At 39.9% G+C, this 17,454-nt stretch overlaps 1 protein-coding gene across 1 annotated transcript in view; it reads left to right on the forward strand.

Moving 5' to 3' along the window:
* Positions 1-17,454, forward strand: part of mfsd2b (major facilitator superfamily domain containing 2B) — a 28,732-nt gene that overhangs the window by 9,442 nt on the left and 1,836 nt on the right. Inside the window, exons 5-14 of the mRNA XM_015395031.1 lie at positions 6,597-6,720; positions 9,545-9,623; positions 9,735-9,913; positions 11,772-11,862; positions 12,453-12,574; positions 13,000-13,083; positions 13,212-13,295; positions 13,418-13,527; positions 15,672-15,815; positions 16,946-17,122. Coding sequence (XP_015250517.1) covers positions 6,597-6,720; positions 9,545-9,623; positions 9,735-9,913; positions 11,772-11,862; positions 12,453-12,574; positions 13,000-13,083; positions 13,212-13,295; positions 13,418-13,527; positions 15,672-15,815; positions 16,946-17,122 — 1,194 coding nt within the window. The remainder of the gene's footprint in view (positions 1-6,596; positions 6,721-9,544; positions 9,624-9,734; positions 9,914-11,771; positions 11,863-12,452; positions 12,575-12,999; positions 13,084-13,211; positions 13,296-13,417; positions 13,528-15,671; positions 15,816-16,945; positions 17,123-17,454) is intronic.

Genomic DNA, 17,454 nt, shown 5'->3' on the forward strand with positions numbered 1-17,454 from the left:
GCCTCAAGCCTATAGTTATCTCTGCTTGTGCATTTTTTTCTTCCACTCACCTTTTCAGCAGCAGGCTTGTAAAGATACATTTTTGCGCAAACAGCTGTTTTAGAGGTTACATTTTGTAGGTTACATTTCTTGTGCAGTTTTTGCTGTGATTATATCAATAGAACTTTTGATTTCCACTTTCTGATTTGAACCACTAGATTAAACCCTCTTTAGTTATTTTTTTTTATTCACTGTACAGGACGTTCTGCCACTGTGTGTCAGGGCTTTTGGGGAAATGCTACCCGTGTGAACCTTAGTGTGGATTATTTGATGTTTACATCAGGATTCACATGAATCCCTTTTCTAAAAAATGTATATAAAAAAAACATATTTTCCGTAAGCTGCTAAGCATTTCTGCAGCATATCTCTTTAAAGCTTCACTAGCGTGACTCTGTTACAACCCCGTCGGTATCGCTTATAAAACTAAATTACACACAAACTGTCAGTGCTGGAGGGAGTCCAAATCCACCTTAGCCTGCCACACTCAGCTGCAGACAGATGCTGTTGGTAAATCAGCTTTGATTACCCACGGGAACACATAGTTGAGAGTGTTCTAGCCTCTGTGTGTTTATCTGAATGAGGGCATTTATTTTCAGTGCATTCTGAATGACATCGGGATGACAGGACAGGATACTCCCATCCATTTGAATCCTGTTTGGAAAGTCCCGTCTGTCCAATCAGCAGGAAGCTGAACCTATTCACAGCCACAAATTAAGTGATTTGTATCTTTGCCCTAAACTCTTTAGGAAGGAGTCCTTGGCGCCAAAATACCTCCCCGAGTGCTGCCATGTTTAGAATTTGTGGCTGTTAGCGAAGAAAGAAAAGAAGAAAAAAAAACCTCTTTTGAGCTGTTTTTCAAGATTGTCTACATTTGAGAACAACAGCTAGAGACGATGTCAACTGTTGGTGAAATGTGTAATAACTGTGGTAGGGTGACACACACTAAACAATAAAAGGTATGTTAAAAGAATGTCACCTGTTAGATTTGTTTTTTAAATAAGGACGACCAGTTAATGTTGCATACCCTTCTATATCTTTATCTAATGTTCACAGCTAATGATTAATATGACTTTAAGGACTCTGTTAAAACTTTAGACGATGATCTTTTATTTCCGGGTGGATCATCTAAATAATTGGTCCTCCTAATTGTCAATCATTCTGGTGACATGTTTATGTAAGGCTATCGTACGTGCTCGTCCCGTTAGCTGTTTTTTTTCCTGCACAAGCGCAGCTTGCAACGGTGAAATGAACATTACCATCTTATAAAGTGCGGCAGTGATCAATGATGTGATATGGAAAGGTTCAGTGCAGTGCAAAATAAAGCAAATTATGATGCAAAAATGCAGTAGAACAATGAGTTGTGTTCTATTTAAAGGGATTAGGAAAAAAATCCCAAGTATATGTGTGGTTAGCTACGATTTCAGACAGTCATTGAATGTCACCTTTTCCACCGCGGTTCTTATGAGTACACTGTCTACGAAGTCTATGAGAGGAAAAGAATGGCCTCAGAGGAGGCAGATATATCCTGGAAAGCTTTGTGCGTAGAGCTCTCCTTGCTAAGCATTATGGGATTTGTTGTGACAGCGGCCCACTGTCGCCAACCCAACAACGGCGACTAATAGCAAAGATGGCACAGGCACCGTGCATTGGAGGAGGAGTTACATGACCAATGGGAGGCAAATAGTAATGATATGTGCGAACAGTCAGTTAATTGAGTTCACTATAAAGTCCACTACATATTCCTCGCTGTATATAGTGATTGAGGGTTTAGGGGTTAGAGCGGATGTTCGGACACTGTAAGCTTGTATGAGCTATGAGAACAGTGACTTTTAAACAGAGCATGCACAGGGAAAAATGTGCTTGTGCATGCTCGCACACGCATTTTTTCTTAAAGTGGAGAGGGCGGGTCTTTTAAAAAAATGTGCGAAAATCCTCCACAATACCTTTAAGACACAGGCTTTTGCAAATATCGCTCATATGATCAGGTGTCAGCCTATGCTGTACAAAGATACAATAGAACACATTTTAATATCACACAAAGAGAATCTCTTTAGATACTAAAATACGTTTTGAAATAAATACAGCATTTATTATGGGAAAGGGAAGCTTTCTAAAATTCCCCTATGAAAAATAACAAAACTGCTTTTTCTGCCCTTGGGAGCAATACTCATTAGGCGTTTCTAATAACCAGTTAGTTTTGACATCAGCATAGAGCATTCTGACTCACTCTGTTATGCAGAACTATTTAAATGGAAGTACTTAGGGTTGTAAAGCATGAATGGCAAGAATGAGGTTCTATTATATCTAGCTAATAAGTCTGGACTTTGACTAGGCCACTCCTAAACCTTGATTTGTTTTTGGCAATTTACTTGACGGATGCATTACATCATTCTGCTGCATAACCAAAGTTGTTGTTTTTTTATACACCTTAAGGCCATGAAATGATGGATTGATGGTCAGACTGTCTGCTATTAATGGTTCTATCAGTTATAGAAAGTCATCCATGTCTTGACCCAGACCATAACAATATCACCACCATGTTTTACTGTTAGTGTTAAATGTTAGTTTTTATGTCAGCTTTAATAGGTGATACACTTTAAAAAAGTCCATACTTATGGAATAAATCCTATATATTCACCTAACAGTCTTTTGGACCATCTAAATATGTCAGGAAATGGGGACAGATGAACCCAGTATTCAAGGTGAGACAGCCAGTAAGAAAGTTCAAAACGATTACAATAAAAACAGACAGAACAGAACTGGAACTGGCCGCAGATGATCTGATCTGTAGAGACTGCAGGAGGGGGGCAGGTAAGTAACCACGATCATCTGAACAGAAGATTATTATTAGAGTGAGTCACTAACCTGGTTTAACAGTTCAGTTCATCCTCTCAGTCATAGTCAGGATAAGCCGATACACTGCAAATGAGAGGCGGCCCTGAGCTGTCCAGAGCGTCCCCGATGCAGCAACCCCAGTGAGCAGGCCGGACAGGGCTTTCGATCCACTCAGGAGCGGATAGATCCGGGTTCCAGGAATCCATTAGGTTCAGAGTCCCGTGCGTCGAGCATCCAGCTCAAACAGAAACGCACATTGGAGGCAAAATCCAACAGGAGTTTAACAGAGGTTCAGGCGAGCAGACCAGACAGGGCCAGTGGGAACAAAATTAGGAAAACAGAATCACTAGGGAAATGCTGAAACGCTCTCATCACTGGTTAGGGATTAAACTAGCCTGAAGATATAAGTTCAAAAATAAACTCCTCAATTGAACATGAACCTTGAAAATAAACCTAAAACTTACAAAACTGACAGACATGACACTAACAGAAATCAAACGGGGAGCAAACAATGATCTGAACGTGATAGCTAGAACTGAGCCCAATATAAGAGCAACTGGCAGGTGGATGAGATGAGTGATGATTAGGAGCAGGAAAGAGTTAAGCAGGTGATAGGCATGAGTAATTAAGGCCAGCTGTCTTTTTGTCAGCAGTGTTTTTCCCCCTTGTCGTGTGGATGTCTATTATAGCTCCCTCTTTTTTCACTTTATATTTAGTATTGTATTTTTAGTGTATTACAGCTGTTTACAGTTAAAAATCTGTTTTTATTATGTCTCCTTCTTTTTGTTGAATCATAAAGATTGACCTTACCTGTGGTGATATAGCTCTTATTTTAGATGTTGTTCTAGGTTCCTTTTTACCTGCTGGATGAGTTGTTGTTGTGCTCTTGGATTTTTTTCTGTAAACTGAACATTCCTGGTTCACCATTGTTCTGTGCTGATAGGGTTGTGTAAAAGGGGCTTCACTGAGGTTAACATAAGCCCCAAAGATGCTTTGTAAAAACTTACCGTATACACTGATAAAGGCAAATGACTTTATTTCGTAGCTATTATTTCATCTTATTCTGTTGGGTCATAATTGATATTCTATCTTCTTACTTTAACTGAAGACTTTGAAGCTCAGGCTTCAAAGCATTTAGACCCCGGTGAGAATAGTGAAACTGAATCAAAGTTCTCTACATTTTTTTATTGTAATTTTTCCCCCGAAATGTTTAAATGCTTTAAAAAAATATATTCTAGTATGTAAAGGTTAATAAACTTGATCACAAAATACAATCTCTGCCACTTCAACAGAGATAAGTAAGAGATAAGGTGACGTAGTGATCATAAAAAGCTTACATGCAATGATTTTTTACAGTTTTGTCACCTTTTTCTCAGAGTTAAATATTCTAAAATTCACCAACAGTAGACTGTGACTTAAATGCTTAAATGAAAACCTGCTCTCTCTGCCTCCACTACATCGAATTACCAGCCAGAAGTGAGTAGGAGAAGAATTATCAGTGTCAGCCTCCCGTCAGCCCAGCCTGCTTTAATTAAATCTGTGCAAATTACTGGGACAGGTGTCATCGTGTATTCATGCGTGCAAACTTTGTCAGAAAGTCCCCGAGTGTTAGCATCCGTGTGACTTTCTTTCCTCTCCCTGAGCTCAGTCATCTTGCAGGAACATACTAACTGTCCCATTGACAGCCCCCCCGACCGCTTCCTGTGGCTCTTTCCAGCACTCCAGCAGATCAAGCGGTCAATAATGCAGCACCAGCATTGTCGACCGCCTTTGTTTGCGCAAACAATCAGGAGGAGAGTGAGGTGGCTCTGCTGGATGATACCAGAAATACCTGTAACCAGCCTCTATTTGCCTCATTTTAGGCTTTTGCTTTAATAGTGCAAAGCAGGTCAGATTGCTCTTATTGTTTTATGTGTCCTGTTCGAGTTTAAACCGTGTGACAGACTGCATTGTTTGCAGACAGGCTGTAGAGACGACCATCAATCATCTGGCTTTTTTTGTGAGTGTTTTGCACCAGTGCATGTTTGCTTGGACCATAATGAGACAGACAGTTGTATAGCCTACTTCTGAATTATACATGTTCCGCATACTGTATCACTCCAAGTTCTGAGGAAAGCACATCACAGCAGAATCACTTCATACTGCTTCTGCCTAAGTGCGTGCTACATATTCATGGGTTGGTATGTGAGAAAGCTACATGTGAATGTGTGTGAATGTCTCTGAGAGCTGCCTGTGAGGTCGGATTTTTTATTTTTTTTTTTGCATTTTCTTCCTTTCCTGACTTTCCCAGGACAGATTCCTGCCATACTTAGAACCGAGGCCTGTAATCGGGTGAAGGGAAAGTTCGAGTTAAACAGTCTCGTGAAGCTGACAAAACCACATTCATTCCCCTGCTGTGACCAGTAGTGATGCCTTGAATATGTTCAGATCCAAGTTTCCTTCGCTCAGGGGGGTTGCTGCTTCGGTTCACATATGTTTAATGGATCTGGACAAGACTATATTATTCTGCGAGCAGGGCTACAAGGCTATAGGATACCCATGTTACTTCATGGGCTATCAATCTTCTAATGTACCGTTGCTTTGGCCTGGAACCAAAGGCAGCCTCTTGTCACAGATCCTGTTTTTGGTTTTCTTCGTGATTTTTATGGACGCTTTGTTTTTTTTTCAACAAATAAAAAAAAATTTAGGGGGTTGAAGTCATCATATCAATATTGTGCTTCTGATCCTCCTTTTGGAGGCAGCAAAATATCCATAACTAGTGATAGACCGATAACTTGGTCAATACATGCATACAAATTTCTGACTACCTCATTCGAGTTAAGGTGCTTGTTTATTTGTCTGTCTGTCTCACTCTGTACAAAAGGAACGTATGAATGGAATTTAATGACATTTTTACCAAAGCTGCACCTCAGTCCAAGGAATAATTCATTAACTTTTGGTGATGATCCACATCTTAATCCACATGCAGGATTTCTTTTCATCATGTGAAGGAAGAAAAAGCAACACTGGTTTAAAAAATTCCTCCCCTAAAAATCTGCAGCACATATCAGGGATCATTTAGACTAATGTCCAAATAAATTGCATTAGTCTTAAAAAACTTGTGTCACTTGATCTCTGACTATGACTGCTATGGACTATAAGTGGTGGTAATATGGAACAAGAGACAGTTAATGAGACAGAGTAGGAGGTAGGTAAGTAGTTTGGGGTTTCCTCTGCAGCCATGCATGTGTCTCTCCTGTCCGTCATGGTTAAGAAAGACTTGAGCCTAAAAAGCAAAGCTCCCAGTAATGAAATGTAGAAGCTCCACTTTCCTTGGGGAACTCGAGCTAAGACACTTTTTCTCCAAAGGGAGCAGCTGGGATGTCCAAGCTTGTATCAGAACCCTCCAAGCATTGCTTCTCCTTGATTATATCATTCAAAACTGGATTTTTAGCCCATAAGTACTGTTTGAATTTAACCTCAACAAAACTTTGGAAGCAAGGCTTTTCTAGCCCATTTAATCAATACATCACATTATCAGCTGTGTTATGGGGGATACTACCTGGATATCACCTATGGAGAAGTGTTTTCTGGTTTGAGAAACCTCTGAAACCTGGAAACAGGAGGAAACATTTGTCTGGGTTACCCTACTGGACCTTTCATCCCTGTGATTTAACCTCATATAAGCAAAGAACAGCAATTATTCTAATTAATCTTATTATTCTCTCTGCCCCTCCTTACAGGATACTGGGTTGCACGCCATTTCTGGTGGTGTCATACTTCTACCTCTGGTTTGTCCCTCCCTTCATCACTGGCAGGTTCATCTGGTACCTGGTCTTCTACTGCCTCTACCAAACCCTCATCAATGTGAGTATGCATGCCTCTTTGGAAACAGGACATTGAGGAACTTTTGAGACTGCAGAATGATGCTCTCATCATCTCAGACATGAGGCAGAAGTAGAAAGGAAACAATTGATGAAAGCCCTGGCTGATTCATCCCCTGATCTATATTAGATACTCTAGAAATGAACTGGAGCAAAAAGTTGCAAATATCCCTGTTAAATGAGGAGATGATTGCAGATATCTGATGCCTTACTCTGATAGACTGATTTATGCGATAAGCAGCAATGCAGAAACCAAACATGTTTAAATATCTCACCTCAAAGGGAAAGTAGACTTCCCTTTATTGGCTCTTGTTTATGAGGTTTGGGATTTTCTCCATTTCCCCCTTTTTTTTCATTGCTGCTCTCGTGCAACCCCTATAACATGTGCTACAGCTCATTTAGACCGCTGCACCCAAACTGCGGTCAGCTGTTACAGCGTATAACTCTAACTACTTGATAAGTACACAGTCATTTCTGCCCGGAACCTCTTGCCCAGTAAATGCTAGTTGCCACTTTTAGCTTCCCTTCATTGTCTATGGCTGTGTTTGTGTGAAGTTTTGCTTCTATCATTCAAAACGTCCCAGATTGTAAACAGAATCCAGTCTGCTATGAGTTCTTTGTTTGTGTAATCAACTAATAATGGGTTTGCACCAAATGAATAACTTCTCACTTCCACCTCTGTGCAGAAATTCGAAGCCGGGTTGATTCTATAAATGTTTGCATCCAGTAAAAGGTTTATAAATGATATGCTGCACAAGAGCAAACACTGGAAGAAAAAGCTTTCGCGGCCGCATTTATTTTGGTTGTTGGCTGTGCAGGCTCATTTGGCCGCAGTGCTGACTGAGCCCTTGAGTAAATTACAAAGTGAGGCTGGACTATGGTTGCTTGGCTATTCTCTAGAAAAGGTGGTGAAGAGGAAGAAAAGAGATCCCAACTTGGCCGATATGGAAAATGCAGAGATTGCTTTTGATAAATATATAGTGGAAAATTTGTTCTTGTATATGTGTTTTTTTGTAAACATGTTGGATAAAAAGGGATCCAGTATGTCATTGTGGAGCCACTTTGTCCATGCAGCTATTTAAAGCTGGACTTAAACATAAAGCGTTTAGACCTTTTTTAAGGTTGGAATCCTAACTGTTTCAAAGAGGCAGTCATGTAGGACAGCTGACAGCTGCCCCATTTCATCAAGGTGCAAAGGATGTTTGTGTTTTTTCTACTTTCACCCGTTTTTCTTCAGTTTGTTTGGTTTTCAGTATGTAACATGTATGGAAATAGCAAACCCTGCTAGTACATAACATCTTATTGTCTTGATGTTTTGCGGAAGCAGGAATGACATTTCTCACAATCAGAGAATGCTTTGCATACCTAACTAGTTGTGACTTGATATTAACAAGTTGGCTGCACCTCAGGAGTTGTTTATACTAAATCTGTACACTCTAAAGCCAAGATATATTCTGTTTAGTTTGGTGTATTTATGATGCATTCAGATCAATTGAAAAGAATGATTTTTTTTTGGTTCAATTCAGTCATATTTGGTTCACTTTAGTTTTAATCAGTTAAATTAAATTAAGTTTAAACTTTTTTTGTCAATTTGGTTCTGTTTAGTTGAATTTAATTTAGCTCAAATAACTTCCGTTCAGTTTATTTTTAACCTTGGTGTTATTGTGTTCAGTTCAAATTGTTTTGTTCTCATTAATTCAGTCGAATTAAACTAAAACCCAGCCATCCATTCTGCTTATCCACTGAACAGGTGGCGGGTCCCTCACAGGGCTTATTGAATTCATTCTCCTCTGTTTTAGTTTCAGTCACGTTCATTTAAATTAATTTTATAAGTTTAAGTTTAGTGATAATTTACTAAAATACAACAAAATTCATTGATACTTATCTTAAAAAACTTTGCAGTCAGTTAATTGCAATGCAGTGAGGGAGATGAACAACTCCTTTTTTAACATAAGGACAGATCTAGCAGAATCAGGTTCAGAATGGAGAGCTGCTTGCATTGAACTGCTGACATCTTGCACAATGATCACTGTGTGTCACGAGCCCGTAACATCATCACTTACCCCTAACAACCCCACCATGGACTGTTCTTCCTGCTGCGCTCTGGGAAGAGGCTTCGCAGCAGGACCAGCAGGTTCTGAAACAGCTTTTTCTCTGCTTCCATCAGACAGTTGAAACTCTAATCAACACGCCGTATCACACTTGAAAACGTCATATTTGCACTACCACCATGGTTGATTTTTTTCCTTATCCCTTTAAATAGAGCACAACTCAATGTTCTACTGCATTTTTTGCACCATAATTTGCTTTATTTTGCACTGCACTGACCCTTTCCATATCAATGCCTTCAGCACCATGACTTTAAAAAGGTTTTTCTTTTCTCCTACACTGTCTACATTATTGATCACTGCTGCACTTTATAAGATGGTAATGTTCATTTCACTGTTGCAAGCTGCGAAAAGCTGTATGCATTGAAATGTAGTTTTGCATACACTCTGTGTATACAAAATGACAAAGTTTGTCTAAGTCTAAGTAGTATGCTAAGGAAAAGGCAGTAAATTAAATCTTATAAACTGTTAGACCTTTTTTTTATTTCATCACTGTGTAATATGCATTTATCTCAACATAAAAAAACTACTTAGTTATTTGCTTTGTTTTTAATGTGTTGTTATTGTTATGTTGTTCTTTTGTCAGTTAAAGTTGAATAATCAAAGTAAAGGATGTCAAATTTTTCTTTCTGCTGCTATGAAAGAAGTTGTTATATCCTTCTTGCCTGATTCCTAACTTAATGTTTTGTTCCTTTGCAGTGTTTCCATGTGTCTTATTCTGCTCTCACCATGTTTATCAGCACAGACCAGAAGGAAAGGGACTCAGCCACTGCTTACCGTAAGGTTTTTAATTATGCAAGGATTTCTGACTGTATGCGTTCACCTCAGATGCATCTTTGACCGAACAGGGTTGAGATAATAAAGATCTTTGTTTTTTGTATATTGACAGGAATGACAGTGGAGGTGATGGGGACCCTTTTGGGCGCCGCCATCCAGGGCCAGATTGTGGCCAGCGCTCACACTCTGAAGCACTGCTCCACTCAAAACATGTCTGGCAGTTACCTTGGAAACAGCAGCGGGGCAGAGATCGTGAAGAGCCTGCACTCTCAGGAGTACCTGTCACATGCGGTAAGTGTCTCTGTGCCAACCCAGGAGCTCAGGTGTGCTAAAAATGGGGCAAAGAGTTGGTTGGAAAATATCAAGGTCTGTCATAATGATCATGTCGCTAAAGCTGGAGCGGTGGTTTCAAGGTCGTTCACGTTGTGCAAAAAAACAAAACAGCAAAGAGTTAAAAAAAAAGAGAGTTGAATGAAAAGAGAGATTGTTTCAGATTGGCTCCATATTTACTGACTGTCTGCAAGTTCTGACATTGGAAATATGTCAGTGTTTTAACCCTGTAACCCAGGGGACTGAAATGAGACGGCTTTGTTTGATATCTGAGGCGGCATCCCGGGCCTGCTCCCCGTTTACGACCACAAAAGGGGGCTCCTCCCTCACATCGGGGTCCAAAAGCGGCCCCAGTGAACTGTGTAGTCTCTGCAGCCTGCAAGCCATTAGACTTATTTATGTTTCAACCAGAACATTTCAACAGACCCAAGATATAGCCTGCAAAAAAGTACAGCTGAAAGATATTGACACCCTATGAAAATTCCTCAATAACCCATTTTTGGATATAAAGTGATGGAGAAATGCAAATTAGTGCATAATCATGGGATGAAGCAACATGATAAAGGATTTCTGAATTGGTTTATTAGAAAATTATGTTATTAAATATCAGGGTAAATTAGGCTGTTCTGTGAGGATCTCTGAGGTTTTTCAGTTAATATCAGTAAACAAACAGCCTCATGGAATTTGGAAACACCACCAACAGGTCAGAGCTAATATGGGTCCTGGAAGGAAACCTTTTCGAGACGACAAAAGAACAACCTTAACCACATCCAGAATTTTTTTGGGACCTTATAAATCAGAGGATGATTGTCAAAATTCAAAACAAAAACCTATTGAAAATTATTTTGTTAGAGACTTAAAAATGGATTTTAAAAGAGATTTTAACAATCTTAATAAACTGAGTTGTTAGTTGTTTTGCAAAGAATAATATATGCAAACATTTCAGTTTCCAGTTAGAAACTATTGCCATAAAGCATGCCTCACAATCAAATATGAATCTTAATAGAATGCACAAATTTTTGTTTCTCTTGGTTGCTCAAATTCCCATAAAACTGAAAGGAACTTAAGTAAAGTCAGCACCAAGCTATCAGGAACGCTATTTCAGCTTGCAGAGCTGTGATTAAACACAAAATGCTGCGCAGGATTCATCATGGGAGTTTTTGTGTGGTAAAATGTCCTGTGCTGGATCTCACCGCAGCTGTTTGGGTTTCAAATAGGTCTTTTCCAGTGGATTTTGGTTGAACCCTATTGGGGCGATACCGCTTACCACTCCAACCCCATCTACAGCCAGCCGCTAAATTCCCCCTGCGGTTGCTGGCTAGGGTGGCACACCGTCTGGGCGAACTCCGTCTGTCCTCGGAAATAGCAAGTGTTTGATGTGCGTAAATAATAAAGAACCAGTGGGCTGAGCTGAATGGAAAAATAGCAAACAAACACAAGTTGTTTAAGGCAGAGCAGTTCCTGTTTGGGGGGCTTGCTGCATTAAACAGTTACGTCTGTATTTTTGGATGCAGATGCCCTTGGGGTTTGTTTTCTTTGGTTGGAGCTGTTTGTGCACTGAAATATGCAGCTCAGGTTGGGTCGCTCCAATCCACACTAAAAGTTACAGGCAATAAATCAGCCACTTTTGACTGACACTAAATAACTGAATAGGACAAAGTAATTGCTATAATTGCTGCCTTTGTTTTTCTGAGAAAATGAATGTTCCCACTCCTCTGTGGACTTTGAATTATGAAGAACTCGACAGACTTGTTTTTTTTTACTGTGGAAGAAAAGACAGATGTAGGCCATGCAGCATATTTGTTCTCTGTCTGTGCAGAAGGAGGTCTACATGATAGCTGCGGGTGTGATAGGAGGGGTGTTCCTTCTCTGCACCGTGGTGATGTTCCTGGGAGTCAAGGAGAGGGAAGGTGGGATCTCTCATTAATACTCCTTGCATGTGATTCCACTTTGAAGCATCAGTGTTACATTTATATATAAAATGCATAAAAAAAAAAAAACTAAAATATGTACTTTATAACAGTGTTGCAGTCAAGAACTAACCAACCAACATTTAGAGGCAGCGACCAAGACAATAAGACTTATATGGTCTTGGCCTCGTTACTCCTTGGTCTCGGTTGGTGTGGTCTTGACTGCAACACTATTTTATAACCCACCCAGCAATCATAAAAATGATAGAACATATATAAAAGAAGCAAAACTCATTCGGCTTTTTGAAAGAAAAAAAATGGATTTGAATCAGGAGAAAAGAAATTAATTTGTATGTACCCAGAGGAACATTTTTAGTTACATTTTGAGCATATATTTCCTTAACTGAAGCTAAAACTATTTCTGCCCAGCAACCAGACGTTTATTATACCATAAATGATAGCTTGAACAGACACAACCTCTAACCGCTACATTGCATAGCAGTTCCAGTAATACCAGTGAATAAATCTATGGCTTTTACTCTACAGCATGTTATCTGATAGGCTGCATATATTTATTCCACATCCTTTAGATCCCTACGGCCCAAAGACGGAGAAGCAGATTCCTTTCATGCAGGGCTTCCTCATGGTGATGAGGCACGGTCCGTACCTCATCCTGACAGCTGCATTCCTTCTCATCACCGTTGCTATTCAGGTAAATGTAATTATGACACACTGGGGGACATTCCACTGCTTTCAGTGGAAGCGTTCCTGCATCCTGACAGCGTGGGAGCATTTGTTGTGTGAGATGTGTAGGAGAAAACTCATCGAAAGCTTGTTATTTGGTGCATATGTTCAGCTCCTGGGTAATCTTGACAGGACTTACTGTTCGGAGCATCTGGTACTTACACAGTGTTTATATTATAGGAGACTTTCTAAGTTTTCTGGATTGTATTTTTTTTAAGTTTTGGGTTGTCAGCTGTCATCTATGTGAGTGAGTGTCGGAGTGGGAATAAATCAGAGCAGAACCCTGTCAGCAGCTTCTCCAGGCACTTTGTTTGGCTCTGCAGGCTGAGTGTCCCATCGACTGTGCTGAGTAAACAAGGCTGAATATCTGAATGTTTTGTTTTGTTTCCACAGCTCATTCAGAGCAACTTCGTGCTTTTCTGCACTTACGCTGCCGGCCTTAGGGAGCACTTCCAGAACATTGTGCTGGTCATCCTTGTGAGTCACCAGATTAATTTCTTTTTCGGACACAAGATTTGGACATAGTCTAACATTTCTAACCAACCATACAGAATCCCATAAATAATTCTCATTTTTTGGGCATATTTTCTATATTATCTATACAGATTTCTGCTGTCTTGAGCATCCCATTCTGGCAATGGTTTCTTCAGAGGTTTGGAAAGAAGACAGCAGCTTTCTGTGGTATCACCGTAAGTAAACTGGTTTAATTTTGGTAGTGGTGAACTCGGTTTTTTGGACGATCTTGTGGCTGTACCAAATCCAGCTATGGCATTTGCATAAAACCAAACCCCGTGTTTGTTTGTATCTTCAGTGGATCATGCCCTTCACCATGTTGCTGGTGTTCATCCCTAACTTGGTGGTGGCTTACATCGTGGCTGTCTCCTCTGGGCTCAGTGTCGCTGCATCGCTGCTGCTGCCATGGTGAGGCCTCTTAGAAAACATCCGTTAACATTTCTATAGATTTTTAAAAAAGTGATATCCAGCTTTCATCCCTGGCTAGAATTTGCAAACTGTACTCTAGCTTTTTATTCTGCTTTCGTTGTATTGAGCTGACAGCTTTCCAACTTCTGCTGCCATCATCTTCATGGTGTTTTTCTTTATCTCTGTGTCATGATGCTTTCAAGAGATCTGACCCACATGCAGAAAACCACTCAGAGAACCAGGGAAAAAGTTTAACAGGTTTAACGTTGGATGGCGGACAGGTTGGTTTTGGTTGGACCCTGAGGAGCAATTGAGCGGACTGCCACTTGAATTTCCGTGGGGACTTGAACGGGACATGTGGAGGTTTTTCCCCTGCTTAGTGTGAACACAAACGATCCTTCCAGTGGGAGAAGGCCAAAAATCCAGTTTGCAGGAAGGCTTCCTGCCAAAAGGCAAAGACAAAAACAAAGTTAAACTCAGTGAAACAAAGGCTCAGATAGACTCAGCTAATCTCAGTTTAGCTAGAGTACCCAAAACTGGCAAACACTCCGGCGTCGAGGTCGTGGCAGTCAACAGCTCAAATACTCCTCAGTGATGAACCAACGAGCCGCAGGTGTGCAGGAAGACCAACGAGGACAGGGCACCACCTGGTGGTGGAGGGAGAGAAAAAACACAAAAACAACCCACACAAACTGGATTCCTAACACTCTGGGGTTATTTTAAACTTTCTTCAATGTATAATCTCTGTCACTGAGCAGCACAATCATTTGGATGATCTTATGCTCCTTATATTTGCCCAAATGCTTCAAATAAATGAACCTGGCGCCTTAATGCACTTAGAAATAATACCCAACACTGAACCAGACTAGCAGAAGCTATGTCTTTCCTTTAAATTGATGTGAGAAATGTCAGTTAAACTCACTTGGTGTGAATTAACTTGTTTGAAGGCATATATCTGATGTAAACTGAATCCTCCTATAAGTGTTAGAAGTTTTTAGAAATATATTTGGTCATTTTCCTGGTATTTATCAATTAGAACAAATTCAACCTAAAACCAAAAAAAGTTTCTTCAGATTTAAAATCGAACAGAGAAAGAATAAAAGCCATTTTTTTTTATCTTTATAGCTAATTCCACACATAGAAGCAGAGTCTTCCTTACACTCATGTCTTGTTTTTGATTTGTCAATGTGGAACAGTGAGCAATAATGCTAGGTTAATGCCAACCCATTAACATTCGTTGATATAGCTCATTCATAATTTGTATCATGACTTATTTTAAAGCATTTCAGTAAAAAAACATATATTTCACTTTTAGTTTAAAAGTCATAAGTAAAAGTTATATTTGTCTTAAACTGAGGTCTATCTGTATAGCAGCTAAAATGAACAAGGCAGGCAGGAAGCTGCAGCAGCGAAGACAGTCTCTACTTCACTGTGAATTTCATTCATATCGTGAGATGCAAGAAAATATGGTTAGCTATTTTGTCAAAGAAGCTGGGTTTACAACCAGAGACCCTTTTGTTTCAGCACACCCTGCTATGGCTTCATTGCTGCCAACTGCTTCTGTCTCTGTAAAGATCTTTTAATTTAATTCAAGCTTTTTATCCATCTTTTTACCCCAAAAAGTCATTAGCATTACCTCCAAACGGCTCCGTCCGGTTGAATGAAGGAGATAGAGTCTGTTGTAAATCTTTCAGTCCATCTCAGTGCTCCCACAAGACACAACTCCGGAGGTATCCTTACATCTGCCTCCCAGACGGTTCTATGGCTGTCACCGCTCAGCACCCGTCGCTCTCCTCCTCCTCCCTTTTATCTGAAATTATAGCCTCCCATGGGGGGGGCATGTTTACTTTGGAAGAGGCCAAATGTTTTTCTGCCTGTGGTCCTCTGATTCCGCCCGCTGCTCATCATCTGATCATGTTATTAGCTCTGTAGTTTTAGGAACCACTATATGGGGGATCCTGAAGTTGGCATGACATTAACCATTTTCTAACATCTTTAGTGGTTTTGTAAGGAAATAAGGTAAAAGCATCATCTGAAAGTGTTGCCAAATGTATGAGTTTTTGACATTTTAAGGGATGCTCCCAAAGTCAATCATATAACTCCCGTCAGAGCTGTGTGTTTATTATTGTGTGCATGTGTTTCAGGTCTATGTTACCAGATGTGGTAGATGACTTCAGACTGCTCAACCCCTTCTTTAAAGGCCATGAAGCCATCTTCTACTCATTCTACGTTTTCTTTATCAAGCTTGCCGTCGGCATCACCCTGGGAGTGTCCACCCTCTGCCTGGAGTGAGTCTCCATTACTATCCGACATACAGAAATGCAAACAGTACATCTGTAGCACCGTTACAGTTCAGGATATAGGGAAATTTGATCCGCTCTTTCCTAAGCCTCCATAGCAAGGGGGAAACTTAATTTTACATCCTAATCGGTACTTGACTAAAGCTAATATGTAAAAGGGGGAAAAAATTAAATGCGTCCAAATTTTCAGCAGCTTACTAAACCTCATTAAATACTTAAGGCTTAAAATAATTGTGTCTATTGATCATTATCAGAAATTTAAAGAAGCTTAATTTGTTTAGAATCGGCTTTTAAAAGGTTAAGAATCTTTATCAGCCTCAGGTATCGACAACTGTTATTTAGTTGTATATTTACAGATTCTGTCAGTCAATACAGCTGCAGATTTGGTTTCCTTTAAAGAAACTAGAATCATTTGGAGAATACGTTTATGTTTGACTTTCTGATTCTTACGTGACAACACTTGTTTTTTTTATTTTAAAGCACAAGTGTATATCATCACTCTCCACCAAAAAAGTTCCACGTTTATTTTTATGCAAACGTGAAGGAGAGTTATGGTCAAAGATCTCTTATAGTTTTAGAAATAGAAAGGGAGAAATGTCCTCACAGCACACAGTTAAAAAGATTAAACTGTACCTTTATTGCATAGCATTGCTGGTCCAAACTCTGCACATTGGCCATAATCATAAATTGTCCTGAAATCTATGGCCGCTTTTCTCTTTTCTTGGTCAATAAAATATTCATTAATTTTTTTTAGTAATAACAGAATATGGGACACTTTTTATTTGGACATGGGTAAGGTATGTTCAAATCTGCCTCCGGGTAAAAGTCATTGGGCTGTGCTATTTATTATTATATCAATAGGCAAGCTGCCCATGATGTTCCCTTGTTAAAAAATGGGCACTAACTGATTTGCACCCTTCTTTAAATTGAGGCTCCTGCTGCAGAAAATGATTCCCAGAACATTGTAGCTAAACTTGGAGACCAGATTTCTGCATTTTGATTTGTTGCTGGAACCATATTACAATCATTTTTGTTTCTGGACAAACTAGATTTACGGTATCAGGCTAGTTGTTGCTTTTTATGTTCTGGATTTTAATAGATCCTGTGCATCTTTGTAGGTTTGCTGGGTACAAAAGCGGCGGCTGCAAGCAGCCCCCTCCTGTGGTGTACACCCTGAAGCTGCTGATCGGCGCCGCACCCATAGCCTTCATCGTCACAGGGTTAATGATCCTGGTCTTGTATCCCATCAACGAAGACGTACGGCGCAGGAATAAACTCTGTCTGGAGGAGCTACGGTGTGTAGAAATCATTAATGCACAACTGCGGGAAAAACTCTAATCCTTCAACTCTGTCCCACCTTTCAACCCTGCGAACAGCAACAAACTGTTGTGAAAGACTTTCTGTAAAAACCGGTGGGAAGGGGAAATGCTGCTGTTGTGTGGTAGCAGTATGAGAGTGAACGGCCAATGTAAATACTCAGGTGGAGTACAAGTATCTTAAAGATTCAGCATCTTGACACGATTAGTTAGATGAAATATTTAAGATTTATGTGCCCTTCTTCTTGGTATTCATTTCTTCATCAACCTGCTCACAAAACCTTGCAAGAATGAATCAGAGCAACTTGCAG

Source organism: Cyprinodon variegatus, unplaced genomic scaffold, assembly GCF_000732505.1.
Source record: "Cyprinodon variegatus isolate N-32 unplaced genomic scaffold, C_variegatus-1.0 Scaffold25, whole genome shotgun sequence".
NCBI lineage: Eukaryota > Metazoa > Chordata > Actinopteri > Cyprinodontiformes > Cyprinodontidae > Cyprinodon > Cyprinodon variegatus.